This window comes from Clytia hemisphaerica, unplaced genomic scaffold (assembly GCF_902728285.1).
Source record: "Clytia hemisphaerica strain Z4C2 unplaced genomic scaffold, Clytia hemisphaerica genome assembly, whole genome shotgun sequence".
In the NCBI taxonomy this organism is placed as follows: Eukaryota; Metazoa; Cnidaria; class Hydrozoa; order Leptothecata; family Clytiidae; genus Clytia; species Clytia hemisphaerica.
The window spans coordinates 535,340-550,540 of NW_027104290.1; the positions used below are offsets into that span (position 1 = coordinate 535,340).

The 15,201-nt window shown below is 35.2% G+C and overlaps 1 protein-coding gene across 1 annotated transcript; it reads right to left on the reverse strand.

Annotated features, from left to right (window-relative positions):
- Positions 1–9,268: 9,268 nt before the first annotated feature.
- Positions 9,269–14,967, reverse strand: LOC136817098 (uncharacterized). Its single transcript, XM_067073437.1, has 6 exons — positions 14,380–14,967; positions 13,621–14,174; positions 12,644–12,968; positions 11,880–12,119; positions 11,173–11,329; positions 9,269–10,549 (listed from the first exon to the last, which is right to left on the reverse strand). Exons 1-6 carry the CDS (start codon positions 14,965–14,967, stop codon positions 10,395–10,397), a joined length of 2,019 nt encoding a protein of 672 aa, XP_066929538.1. The 3' UTR covers positions 9,269–10,394.
- Between the last annotated feature and the right edge of the window lie 234 nt (positions 14,968–15,201).

A 15,201-nucleotide genomic window follows, 5' to 3' on the forward strand; every position in this document is an offset into this window, starting at 1 on the left:
AATATTATTATTTTTTCAATATCAACAAAAATAGGGTCGGTCGGGCCCGTAGAACAACAAATTAAATTTGTCTCGCCTAAGGAATAGAAAGGATAAAAAAAATTACTAGCTAAAATAAGATATAGATGATAAATCATGTTTCAATGCTCGTATTAGAAAGGCTGATTGAAATGTCCTCATTAATATTCAGGTCTCGTTGACCAAAAACAGTTCTACTTCCTCTAAGACAGACGCCTATTGCTCTGCAGAGTCCGATCATAATCTTTCTCTTCATCCATGTAACAACTTCTCCGTAGGGCTTCCCCTGTTTGTTAGCCATCATATCCGCCAAGCGTGTAATAAACTTGGTGCATTCTCTCCCCATGCCACCGGTTGCCGAGAAAACTAGTGGGGTAAAAGAACCATGTTCAATTTCAAGCACCCGTCGATTGTAAGCTCTCTTCTTTTCACGTTCATTCGCCTCAAAACATTTCCTAAGGTCCTGGCTAACATGTCGTTTTGCTAATGGGTTAAACACCCTTATGTCAAAGAATGCAATTTGACCAGTTTGCTAGAAGCCTCTAGCACAAACATCAAGGCGGGCTTCATCTCCAGCAATTGCGCTCACTTCGTCAAAGGTTGCAATGGTGGTTCAGTGAAGACATCTTTAGACACCGTTTTGAGCATCAGTGCGATGATGTACCTGAGCAAGTTGACAGAAGTCTTTTTAGTTGGTAGCCATAGCGAATCCTGATCAGATCCCAGAAGAGCTCTTTGTTGAGGCCATAGCCTTCATCAGTAAGAGGGAGGAGTGTGAGCCAACTGGATGCTCCTTTTTCACATGCCACCTCCTTTAGTTTTAGTTGAGTGGGATCCATTCCTTTCCTTAGTGTTCTAAGATCATTTGATTTCCTTGGTGTCATGGTCCTGGTTTGGTCCTGAAATACATCCGCTTGAAGTTCAAAAACATTTTTTTTTTATGTGTAATTTGATATCTTTCATATATACGTACAATAAGGGCAATAAATTGAGTAAATTAGGGATCTTCTCAAAAATAATAATCGAATTTCGACTATGCAATTCGATTAATGATTCGCTTATTTAAGCGGTTGAAGGTGGTCTAGGTGGTAATGATAACAAGTCTCTTTCTAAGTCATTTACAATTTTACCCCCTGTAATGGCTGGAATGAGTTGGTGTCTGACGATTGTTTCGATGGGTGTTAAGTAGTTCTCTATTTCTGGGATGAGCTGGAGTTTTTACAAGATACTTCACTAATTGGTCATTTAAAGTGATAGAGATGACGCGTTCTTTAGAAAAAGTAATAAGATTCTTTTATTAAATATTTCCCTACTATAGGGGAATATTTCTTAAAACGGCCTTTTTCCTCCATTTCCTCCATTTTCGATGTTAATGTTTTCTTTATTCGTGCTGCACATTATGACTAGGCTCTTCAGTCACGTGACTAAAAATCGTCGCGAAGATTTAGCGGGGAAAAAAATAGTATCCTTCTATCAAAATATGGCAGGGGTTTTTACCAGCTTTTCATAAAACAAATGATTGTGTGTAAAGCTCAGAGGACTGCCTGAGTTTCTCTCGTGTGTGCTGAATTTATTGTTTTTCCCATAAGGAGAAGAAGAAGGGTGGAGAAAGAAGCTGAAACACATGGAAATCCAATCCATTCCTATCTTGACTTGAGAAGAAGGTGAGCATAAATATTTTTCTGATTTCCATCATGTATATATTGTCTAGATATTAATGGTCAAAACTTGGAAAAGCTTGCACTCTTCTCAGTGCCCCATTTTTAGCCTTGATGCCAGATGCTAAAGAGAAAACTAGATCATAATAGATGCTTTTACTCCCTGTTTACCTTTTTGTATGCTCCCCTCCCCTTGTATCTTTTGTGTGCTCTCTGGGATCCTTTGATACGTTTTGTGTGGTCCTTTTTGTACACTACCCATGGTCCTTTTTGAATGCTTTCAGGGTACCTTTTGTACGCTCTCCGTTGGTCCTTTTTGTGTGTTCCTGGGTACCTTTTTGTACGCTCCCCGTGTACCTTATTGTACGTTCCAGTGTATCTTATTGTTGTGCCGTTCCCCGTATACATTATTGTACGTACCCCATGTACCTTATTGTATGCTCCCCGCGTATATACCTTATTGTACGTTCCCCTTGCACCTTTTTGTACGTTCCCCTTGTACCTTATTGTACGTTCCCCTTGTACCTTATTGTACGTTCCCCTTGCACCTTATTGTACGTTTCCCTTGTACCTTATTGTACGTTCCCCGTGAACCTTATTTTATGTTCCCGTCTACCTTATTGTATGTTCCCAGTGTACCTTATTGTACGTTCCCAGTGTACCTTATTGTATGTTTCCTGTGAAACTTATTGTATGTTTCCCGTGAACCTTATTGTATGTTCCCAGTGTACCTTATTGTACGTACCCTGTGGTCCTTTTTGTACGTTCCCGTAAACTTCTTTAATGGCTCAGTATATATGCATGGCAAACATAGCTCAAACCATCAAGCAGAGTCTCACCATTTTAAAGTCTTTTTTTTTTTGGAGATTTCAGCGAATGCCCACACTTTTGGCATTGATTACTGTAAAGAGATTATTTCCCATTATGAAATTTTGAATTTTTTCCTTTCCTTTCACATTCAGGTGCCAGGATTACAAATTCAACAAAGTTTGACGACCTCTAAAGCTGACAATCAAATGTAACTTGCTGGCAATGATGTAATTATAATGTTTGCACATAATGAGAATATGAACAAAGATAAAAACTTGCAATAATTGAACCAAGGAACTCTATTGTTCCAAGATGTGATTTAATGATCAATGATACAAACGTCAGGATGGAGTTTAGTTTATCAAGACACAAATTTCACAAAAAAGTTTGCTGGAAAGTGTTGTAAATATTTAGCAATACTGTAACTAAATGTGACAATTTGGTATATTATCACATGAATAATAATGTAACAGATGTTGTGCACTGGAAATCTAAATCTGTAAAGAAGGAGATCCATTTTTAAGTAACTTTTTATTTGTGAATGGTATAATATGGTGGTTTAAAATATTGATGACAAGCAAGTTTTTCATATGAAACTAATGTGTACAACATATTTCGATATCTCTCAAATTCATATTGCCATATTTCTATATTAGTCCCTTAGTAGACAGTCTCAAGATATTTTGGCACTTTCTTACTCAGATGAGTCTTAGAATAATATCAACTTGTAAATCTAAGATTTTATTTCCTTAAAGCCATTGAACTTTTACATAGTTATAATGTATGTTGATTCAGCAGATTGAAATAAATAGAATCTTTTATAATGAATAAAGAAAAATGTGGAGCAAGATTTTTTTTCCTTTTATTTACAAATTTGAAAGGACTGTTTTATTAAAATTTTGCTGACATCAGTTTCAGACGAGTCGGGTGTATATAACACCGTATAATTCCTTTAATGAAGGTAAAAACCAACATTAGTTGAATAAAATACATTTATTTTTGTGTTAAAATGGTTATCATTTGCATGCAATTTTTTAACAAGTTTTTAGACTTATATCATTTGTGAACATGTCTATGAAATAACGACAATTTTTAGCAGGAATATGGTTATATTTTGTTTTGCATCGGATATTGCTTAATATAAAGGCTTTAATAAATCTAAGTTACTAAGTTGGGGCTTTAGGATAATCTGTGGGGTTCGACTGCGACTACAATGCTCTGAGCTATTGGAGGAAATATTTAACCACATCTTTGTGGCTCTTGTTACATCTTAACAACCAACCAAATCAGATAACAGCTTGTAAAAACTCCAGCTTGTCCCCCATTTCTGGAATTGTTCTTAGAAAATACGAAAAACGATGCTGGTAACCGCTGGTGTAACACATGTATGCTGATTGTGGTTGAAGTTTATACTACCAATAACTGCACCAAGATGCCTTTCACCGTCTTTCGAGACCTGGATGTTCGTTTCCCGGAAAAATTCTTCAGCCTCGTCTAGGTATTCCTCTTTAACGATAAGCCACGATTTAGTCGGCTGTGGAAAGTAGCCAAAGTAAGGACCAACGGTTGTAATTCGTGACCACCAGCGTTTTAACGAGAGAAGCTTTCCAACAGAAGTTATATCGTCCGCGAATGATGCCATTCTATCGGGGATATCTGCAATTATCGATAGCATTATATTCAAGAGAGGTGTTATTCCAATTGCGTACACTGCCATACCGATCGGATCTCCTTGAGTGGTTCCTTCATTTCACTTAAGCTCGACACCACCGATAACGAAAAGTCTAGCTGGAGAGCGATAGCAGTTATTTACATAGCGAGCGAATATTGGACATATCACCTGGACGTTGTGAAGTAGAGCTTTGCGGTTAATGTTATTAAAAGCGTTAGCAGCATCAACTAGTATTAATGTTCAAAAACATTCTGACGTCAGTACGATCAAGACAAGATTTGACGTCAAATCACAGTAGAGCTGACAGTTAGTTGGTCTTAAAGCGGCTGTATTCCTTTGTGTGTTTTAGTCAGAGAGTTGTAATACAATTTTTTGCTCAGAATTTCATGCTCTATCATTTTAGTTTATTTTGACTTTTGAAAATAAACTATTTCTCTACCCCTTATTTTCCCTTGCAGATTTACCTATGGGGTCACTATTCTGGTCATAAAAAGTTTTCCCGGGCCTAATCTGCGTCCTCCCTCTCAAAAATATCTTGTAATATACTGTTGTTTGGAATAGACTTAAAATGGTTAGGTCGTAGAAAAGATGTCACGGAACCCCAGGCTTGGCCCCTTACTAAATCTCCTTTACTAATGGGATTAAGTTATCTTTTGTGATGATCCAGGTTTTACTGGCATTTGGATAGTATCCAAATTTAGGACCAATTTCACAGAGCTTATCCCACCAGCGTTTGAGACCCCTCAACTTGTCAGCAGCCGGGATGTCGTCTGCGTATGCGGCACTTTTTGTTAACAGGTGTTCTTTGTTGGAGAATTCTACTAGCATGAGTAACATGGGTATCGTTGCAATTAATTATTTTGGCAAAATGAAATAATTTATCTAACTCTAATTATTAGTACGAGTCCATGATCACGAATTTCTGATTTTCCTCTAATTTAGTACGATAAAGGTCAAATTTTCCTCTAATTATAGTACGAATAGTAAAAATAAACGAATTTTTTTTGTTTCAAAGACACTTCAAAGACAAGGAGGTATGGAGATACCAGCTGATTTCATTTTCAAAATGAATCTCTGTTATGAATCGCTTATTAATTTTTGCGAAAATGTTTTTGAAAGTTCAAAAGTTTTCCACCCAGGACATTTTTATTCCAGCCCCCCCCCCCCTTGTTAAGTTTTGAGATTTTTTCCAACCCCCCGCTTATTCCAATCCCCCTGGCTATTAGGTACCCGAGAGTAGCTAAAAAGTGGTTTAAACTACCCTCCGGGTCTACAGAGAGAGTCAGCTGTATTCAATTGTGTCTCGTAGATAGAACTAAGAAAGTAATAAAACGTTTTATAATACCTCCAATGATATAATTGATTGGTATTGTACGCAATGCATTAGGTAATCACTGACCAGATTCTTCCCATGTTGCATCAGAGAAATCCGTCATAATTCTCGTAATTCCATATAATTCCATAATATTCGGTGATTGCAAAGGTCTTGAAAGCGGAATCCAGCCGGTACATCAAAACTTTATGAAAAGGTTTTTTCTTTTGTCTTTGCCTGCGCAATGACATCTGTTTTACCTGTGTTGGCATATTGTTTTTTTTTTTCATTGACTTACTGATATCTAAGAAAATAGAATTGTGAGCAAATAAATTATTGATTTCATAGTCATAATTCGTCAAAGAAACATTTAAATACCTTAAGGGAACTTATTTTGGCGGGAACTAATTTTGGCCAATGACAGCGTAAATCTGTTCTATTTTGCCTCATTTTGAGCAACTTTGATGAATTTCAGGGTTTATTTTGGCAAGAAAACAAAAAAATTAATTTTGGCGGGAACTTATTTTGGCGAGTGAGCAAAATATTTAATTTTGGCGAATTTTGCCTAAATTCGCCAAATCCGCCAAAATTAGTTCCCGCCAAAATTAGTTCCCGCCAAAATAAGCTCCCTTAAGGTATACGTTAGACACTTTCGTTGGAAAGATATTTCAAGGATAGACAAATCTTTTGCAATAAAAGAGAGACAGAGCACTTTTCTCTGGATAAGTGTGAAAGGTAACAGGACAATTCTCCCCCGTGATATTTGCACCCCAGGAAAATTAACCCCTCTTCTTTTTCGACCGCATTGTTCTTATTAAAGAGCAATTGTCCTGGGGGCAATGGTCCGGGGGGCAATTGTCATGTGGCCCACACGGGGGCAATTTTCCTAGAATCGTGTGTGAAAATAACAAAGTAACGGGTCAGAAAAAGTTGCTCAAACTTTTTTGAGGTCAACATTAGACTAGACTATGCTGACATTAGACTGGCATAATTATAATAGAAAATAAATTCAATTCCAATATAATATTTAAGAGAAAACAAATTTTAAAATGTAAAATAAGCCCTCCCAACATAACAAAACGATTTATAAAATAATTTATAATTTATATTGTAGGGTACTATACACTATTTTTCTAATAAGAACAATGCAGTTCAAAAATGCCGAAAAATAAGAACGCTGCTGAGTTTTTTGGCAAGAAATTTAGACCTTTTCATAAATTACGTCACGAACATCACTTGCCTCGTATTCAAACATACCATGGTGATTATTTTCCTTGAGACATTAAATGATTTATTTATGAATAGAAAGTAGTTTTAATAAAATCCGCAGGGAATTAATCACCACGGTAATAATATCGAAACGAGGCAAGCGATGGTAAGGTACAAAGCCTAAAACGCCTCAATGTTCCCCCAAAAAACAAAGAATTTAAGAAGAATTCAAGATTCTAAAAAGAGAAAAAATTAGAACATTCCAGCCTCAAAAATAAATTACTGGTTCTTATAAAAAATGAGTGTATGCTATCATTTTGGTGACGGACGAATTCTCAAATCCGTGACACAATTTGGTGTATTTGGATTTCATTAATATGATGTATTTGCTTTCACTCAAACTACAGGCAAAGGTCAGAATTTATGTACCAATAGAAATTGAGCGGTAATACAAAATAAGTTTAATCCTCTAGCTCGAGCTCTAATACTATAAATTCGATATTTTATAAGTTCAAAATAAGAAGTAGATTTATAAACTATCTTTTGTTTTTTATATACTCTACATGCGTTTAAAATTTCTTTGGTTTTTAAGATATATAGCTAAATAAAATTTTTCTAGCTAAAAATCAACCTAAAATCTAAAAGTACTTTTTGAGAATTTGATAATAAAATTAGCTAGAGGTCGAAATTTAAAAATCTTCAATCAACTCTTCCTAATAAAACTGTACACACGCTGTTAGGGGGTCCAGTATCATTAGAATTTCTGAATAAAAAGCTTCAATAGATACTCCAGAGTTCTATAAATTTTTTGGGTTTGAGAGTATCCCTGTAAAACCATTCACCGAAATCTAAGCCTTAGCCCTTCGCAATTTCATCCACATTTTTCTATTTTACCTTGAGAAAATACAACAGGGACTGATCGGCTTTTTAAGAGAGCCTTATAAAAAATACCAAACGAAAAACAAAACAAAACAAAACAAAACTAGAAAATGCAGAACCATCACTGGCAAAAAATCTGTGGGTTTTCTGGCGTCCATCGGCAAATCAAAGAAAAATTATACACGAAGTCAGATGATATGTTGTTTTTTTGATAACCCCCCTGTTCATTTTGATTTTCACCACCAGAACACCACAAACTACCTCCAGACAAAAACTATGGCAACCTTTTTCTCTATAAGAGTCCCTTAAAGCGATAAATTATAACAGCTTCAAGTATAACAAAAAGGTGGAGTTGCCTAAGATTTTCATGATTCATACCTTAAACAAATTTTCTTGAAGGGATCTAAAACTATGAAAAAGAACCTGTTAAATAGTTTATCTAATCTAAGCAATTAAAACTAAGAAATACTAAAAAGATATATTATATTATATTTAAATTATACTCTAGGGGCTGAGTTAGGTCTCGTATGCACATCGGCGTATAGTCATTGTTTCTTTTGATCATGAAAGTATAGTCCTTGAAGAGTCAGAAAACGTGTGTGGCGTTATTTGGATCAGGCACAAATTTCCATAATGACGGATTTTAGATTTTCAACCCTTTTTAGCCTATGCTGATTAAGAAAAAGGTCAGAACCATGGTCTGAAAATTTTGCTATCTCGAGCTATGAAGTACTTTCATTTTCAAAACTTAGAAAACGTAAGTACTTCGTATCTCTTGATAACGAAATTTTCAGACCATGGTTCTGACCTTTTTCTTAATCAGCATAAAATTTCTGATCGATTGGTATATAATATGCAGGGTTTTAAGCTTTTTTTCTTAGGCTAGTAGAGCCTAAGAGCCCATGCGACGAAAGAAAATTTTGAATCCGCCATTATGGATTTCGAAATTCATGTAGAAAAAAAACTTTTCCTGGATTTTATTATTTGAACGGTAGGCATGACCCTCCGAAATTTCAAGTAAATTAAGTAAGCCAATCAAATGTTACAGCCACGCAAATCTGGAACCAAAAGTAGTCATTTCAAAAAATCGAAATCGAAAGTGCTTCATATCTCCAGATAAATAAATTTTCAGACCATGATTCTGACCTTTTTCTTAATCAGCATAAAATTTGTGATCGATTGGTATATAATATGTCTATGTTTAAAGTCAAAAAAAATTTTCAAGCAAGAGGGCTAAAAAGGGTTGAAAATCTAAAATCCGCCATTATGGAAATTTGTGCCTGATCCAAATAACGCCACGCACGTTTTCTGACTCTTCAAGGACTTTACTTTCATTATCAAAAGAAAAAATGACTATACGCCGATGCGCATACGGGACCTAACTCAGCCCCTAGAGTATTATGTTGATTTTAAATTATATGTTGATGTAATAAAGTTTAAATAATAGTTTAAAAATGTGTTATTATAATGCGTAAATCTAAAATTCGAATTTAAAAATCTTAAAACTAAAAAAGTTAAAAAATAAACCAAACAAAAACAGTTAACAAAACAGTAAGCCACGTATTCACCAAATATATACCAAAGTTTCAGCCAGCCGGGTCTTAAAATGGTAGCGGAACACATGAGAAAAATTCAAATAAATTTTTGCTATATTCAATCAACTCTCTCAATTACGAATCTTTCTGTAATTCTAACTAAAATATTGGTTCCCTCAGTTGAAAAGTGGTTTAAATTACTCTCTGTAATTCGAAAACAATTTTTAGTCTCTTGAAGATCGATTTAGAGAGTATACCAATCAAAGAATATATTTTAGAATTCGGTGCATTGAATTTTATACTAAAATATCAATTAAGATAAAATAGGGATTAAAAACCTTTCAAAGGGCACAGAGTTAAACAGATTTCGGTAGAAAACGCCTTTTCTGATGGAATTTATAGAGATGGCATGAAGTCAAGCGGTATACGAGCAACCAGTTGCCAAATACCTAATCAGGGAAAGATTTTGACGATAATTTTGAGGGGTTGACGAAATTTTCCCCGACTAATTAAAACCCCGACATTTTTTTCCCGATAAGGTATCGGGCGATCCATTGATGGTCAACATCACTTTTCCGAAAAGATCGAACGCTAGATGGAGCAATCGCTAAACCACTGAAATTACAAATTAAAAGGCATGCAACCAGTCTTTCACAAACTATATCCATCCATCATAATATATTATCAATTTTGTTTTAAACATTTCGCCTCCTCTTTCTAACAGTATCATTGTTCAATTCGGTTTAAAAATTTCTAACAGTATCGTTGTTCAATAAGCCATCCATGATTTCAAGCTTAACGCCATCAACATTAACCATAACTCAACATTATACTTTCATATTACCTTATCGGCCCTTTTTACACCGGCTCTTATTGGTGTTACTTTTGGGCTCGTGGCGTAATCAGGGCCGGCGTAAAAAGGGCCAAGATTTTGCAATTTTAACCTAAAAGCGGCGTTAATCATTTATCATGATTTCTCAATTTAAAGGATTTTAGATATGATTCGAAGACGAAAATTATCCATTGTTTTACTCCATATTTGAAACTTCAGTGAAATATTTATTATATTTAAAAATCAGTGATTTTCGATGGAAAATTTTAGGCTGTGGCGTTATTAGGGCCGGCGTAAAAAAGGCCGATAATGCAGGATAAGGTATTCAAAATATGTTCAAGTCCAATTCCGACGGATTATAGATCCTACTGTATGTCTTTGATCAAACATTACCAAGCTATTGTTCCGCATACAGCGCCATAGACAGACATAGAATGTATTCTTTTCACTTTATTCAAATCACCACCTATCAGGTTTTGTTCCACATGTGTTTTCGATCGTGGTGAATATGATAAAACCTTGGTAACCTTTGATGAATGATCTGTATCCCATTACCAACCATTCGATCCATTACTTCCCAATCTTCTCCGCCCCATTTATCTTTAAACAGCTTTTCATTAAAACCTAATCAAATGAGTATAAGATAAAATGGTTATTTGTTAGTTTATGACAATCATCCAGCATGCAGATTTGAATCAAAATATGAGTAAACTACACGTTTTTTTATAAGAACATCCAAAATTTTTGAAGCCTTCGGATGTTCTTAACTTTTTAAGTTTTAAGCCTGAAAATGTTCTATTTAGTTCTATTTTGACCATTATGTGAATATTTTTGGCCATTATCCTAAGAAATAGGGTGTTTTTGAGTTCAGAAAGCCTTTGAATGTTCTTAACTTGTTCTTAACATTTTGGCCAGCGAGGCCTTATCTTCTTATAAAAAAACGTGCAGGGTTTATCTTGATGGATCTCATATCCTATTTACCTTAAATAGATTCTAATTAAAACCTAATCAAATGAGTAGAAGATAAAATGGTTATTTGTTAATTTTTGACAATCTTCCAGCTACAACCTGAAAATCCTCTAACCCCTTCTCGTAAATATTTGACCCGTAAAAAAATGATTTTGCTCCTGGAAAAAAATATTTCTAGTTATTTCGTCCTATAAAATTTAATATATACTTATATATTCAATAAGTTGAACCTTAGCTTTACTGTTGGCCAAAATAATTAAGCGTGGAACTCTACTTACATCCAACCTTCATCCAATCACTTTTGTACATGGACATCATGCCAGTACCATAATCTAACCAAATGGTTGATTTCATCTTTGGTGTATATTGCTCATGGTCACCACATCCCAGCTTCATTAAGGTTGGATTGTAAGCTGTACGATTCTGAATGGTCAACTGGTAATATAAAGAAAATATAGAATGAACAAAACGATAATGAAGCGGTCGTAGATCTGGGAGCTCGAATGCTGAGGTGGAGCGCCACACCTACTCTCAGCTCCCAATAACTTACACCTAGATCAGAATGCCCAATCTAAGCTACTCATTCACTGAGTTGACGGTTACCTGGAATCGAACCCACAACTCTTAGATTGTAAAGCGAATGCTCTACCGACTGAGCTACCAGCCACTACTCTGTACCAGAGTGTATCTCACGTTTATCGCTTCGTAGTACACTCTGTGCGCATTGATTGTTTGGTAAAAAAATTCCCGTACGAAGACCTCTGCAATAAAACATGATTTATAAATAGCAACACTTCTCTCATCATCTCCCCTCTCTCACCAATACTCCATCGCAGCAGTCGGTTTGAAAAATCTCTAATGAGAAGGGACAATGACAACAGACCCTTCTACGGCAATGAATTTCGAAATTAGCCGTAGATACTGGGTCTGTGTACAGGCAACCGCCACAGGCTCAATATTAAAAATGAAGGAATTTAAAACTCACCTTTCTGATTCGATCAAAGATATTCAACGGTAACTGCAAATGTAAATCCAGTATAAAAACAATGCTATTTTCATTTTGAACATGTTTGATCCCATAATTCAATGCTTTGACTTTGCTAAATTTAGTAGACAATTTGCTATCCCGTATTGGATTCATATACTTAAATTTCAATTTGCTGGCTTTCAAGATCTGCTCATAATCACCATCCGTACTGTTGTAATCAATCAAATTCAAAATAACCTGAAAAGGAAAAAAATTCCAAGTTTGCAAATTCCTTCTTTAAGGAAGGAAGTATTCGATTTTAAAGGGACGAGATGGAGTTTTTACAAGCTCTTGTTTGATTTGGTTGGTCGTTAACCAATAATAAAACAATTTTGTTAATTTTTTCTAAAGAACGCGTCCTTTTTATTACTTCAAATGACCAATTATTGAAGTATCTTTTTTTAAAACATCTCTACTGATTTTAAAGAAAGCCCCCCCCCCCCACCAACCATCTAATCACGTGATCACGCAAACTTTAGTCACTAAAATCGCCCAAAATTGTTGATCACGCAAAAAATAGTCAAAAATAGCAAAATCACGCATCGCACCTCAAATTTTCACGCCATCACACAAACTGTTGAAGGGCCTCTAAAAGGGATCATTTTTGTTGAAATCGAACGTCATGTTACTATGTTGGAAATTATGTAATTTTGGAGGTTGCTTGTACGTATCTCCAGGGTGATTTCGTTACAAACAATAAAATACAGGAATCTAATTCTTACGTTTGTATCTTTGATTTCTGTCAATAACTCTTCCAACATTAAGATCAAATAATTCAACCACGCCCTTTGATTCTTAATGGCTGTCATTAAATTAATTTCAACTTGTCCATGACCTTTTGGCGCCCATTCACGTACAAAACATAAATCTTTTGTAGGTTCATTGATCGGTTCAACAAAGTGCGACGCCCTGAATACTTTCGAGCCATGGCTTTTATTTCGAACGTCTAGTTCGACGAAAAAGTACTTAGGACCTGATGTAATAGTTTGATTGTGAAGTGGACCAAAATTACTCATTACGTAAACAACATTGACAAGTTCCAGGGTGCTAAAATTTAAAGGAAAGGGAAAAAAGGGTTTATAAAAATGGAATATTGCATGGTTATTCTAGATCTAGTAAACATTAGAAATGTTGTTAAACCTTGATTTAAGTCTTTTTCCTATGACTTTTTGAATAATGACTGTGATTGGCCTATTTTGTGTCCAAAACATACAACAGATTATTAGGGCGGGAAAAAGTTGGATGTTTTAAATCAACAAGTGAGTATTAACTTGTATCCAAGGTTTGCGAGATGACGGGTATGTCGAGCCAAAATTCGAAAATCGACCCGAGAGAGGAAAAATTGGCGTTTTTGGGAACCTTAGTTAGAGAGACTTTTCTAAAAATTTTTGTCGATTGTCACTCGACTTTTGACCAAATTTTGGAAAATCACGACGCTTTTGAGAGAGGAAATTTTGATTTTCGTGAATTTTGCACCCTTACAGAGACTCAATTTGCTTTTTATTGGTTCTTGTACCCCTTGAAAAAGGGATCCTTATGGCTCGCACGTAGACGGCACCGATTTTGCATAAGTACCCCCCCCCCCCCGGGACTTGCATTCATACTAAATTGAACAAAAACATAAAAGGTTTTAAGGCAAAATACTTCAGAAGAGAGTGAATGAAGAAATTAGAAAATAACTGATTTTGAAAGCACATACCTTTGATGTGCCCTTGACAATTTCTTGAATGTACGATCTGCAATTTGAAGAGCCGTTGCTTTATCCAATAAAGTGTATCGATTATCTAAACCGAACTTAAAATATTCTTGCGGATAACTTTTAACATTGTCTGTGTATTCGTTATAACCTTGATATAATTGGTCAACTTTTATATACCTCTTTTCGCGTTCCTCGCAATATAGACCAGCTTCGTCGATCAAATGTCTGCTTTCTAACATTGGTAATTTATAGAAAGATAATCTGCGTAGCTCGCTATCATTAGGTGAATATATAGGTTTTGGATCATATTTTTGTTTCAAAAGGCCTGGTACCATTTTCCCATCTTGATGAAAAAGATTTTCTTGACCAATAGCTGTGTATCTATTAAAAGTAGATCCAAATGGTTTCCATTGTAAACTATATTTAGTGAAATGTTTACCACCTTGAATGATCTCAAGAGCGTAAATTTGGTCTTTCTTTAGTTCAATATTTTGACTTTCAATTTGGAACATGGCAGATAACGGAATCACTTTATCCTGAGCATCCCATAGTAGCTTTTGTTAATTTTGAATGAAATAATTCTTTTTTCGAATCATACCTCATTTTAGGATTAATTTCATTGATTTTGGATAACGTCAGCCCTGTATCGTACACTAACACTTCAGCACCGTCTCTCGACAATAGTTTTAAAATCAAAAGAAGCAGTTTTTCTTTGACAAACAAATAACCTGACATTCGCCTGTATAAGTTTGAACCAACAGTTCTATCTTTATCAGCCAAGGTTAATGTAATAGCGCTTAGTTGTGGTACTCTAGGTAACAGTGGATGCCAGATAACCTCCGTAGATTCTCGCGCCATGCAAAAGTCAAACCACCAATCCATCATGACACCTTTTAAAATATTGGTAGAGCCCAGCTCCTTGAATACTATTTTGGTATCTCCTTTGAATCTAGTATCTGGCGTGGTTGAGGGTGACGGAGGAGGTACATTTTGTGCTGGCGGAATTGTCTCAATTATCATTTTCTTGTCTGCACCTACTTTTGTGTCGTAGAAAACATTAAATATTTTTCCAGATTTTGAAGCAATAGCGTCTTTAATCGTATTTGTATTAACCCCTTTCTCCAGTAATAACTTCTCATAATATGCAGCTAGTTCGGCTAACGCCAACGTCTTTGTAGCACTTTCACATTTCACTTTTTGAACAATTTCAACAGCTGTAGTACTATTGGATCTCCATGACAAGATATTCAGATTGACAAGGACAACAATGGTCATAATAGAACACGCTACTATCTTTGTCCATCTTGATTGAAAAGGGTTGGAAACCAAAGTGATTCGGCTTCGCATTTTTTATTCGCAATTAGCATTCGCCAGTAGCATTTTAAAATTTTTCGTTTTTTTGTAGCTCCCCTTCTCAGGGATTCATATCTAAAAGGAAAAGGAAAAAAAGTTATAGAAAAAAAAGTTCACCAATATGGAAGATCTTGCAATCTGTTTGAGAGAGTATAAACAAATAAAAATGCTGGATTGCTTACTTTTTAGCCTTAATTCATATGTTTGTTAAAAATATTTCAGATATTG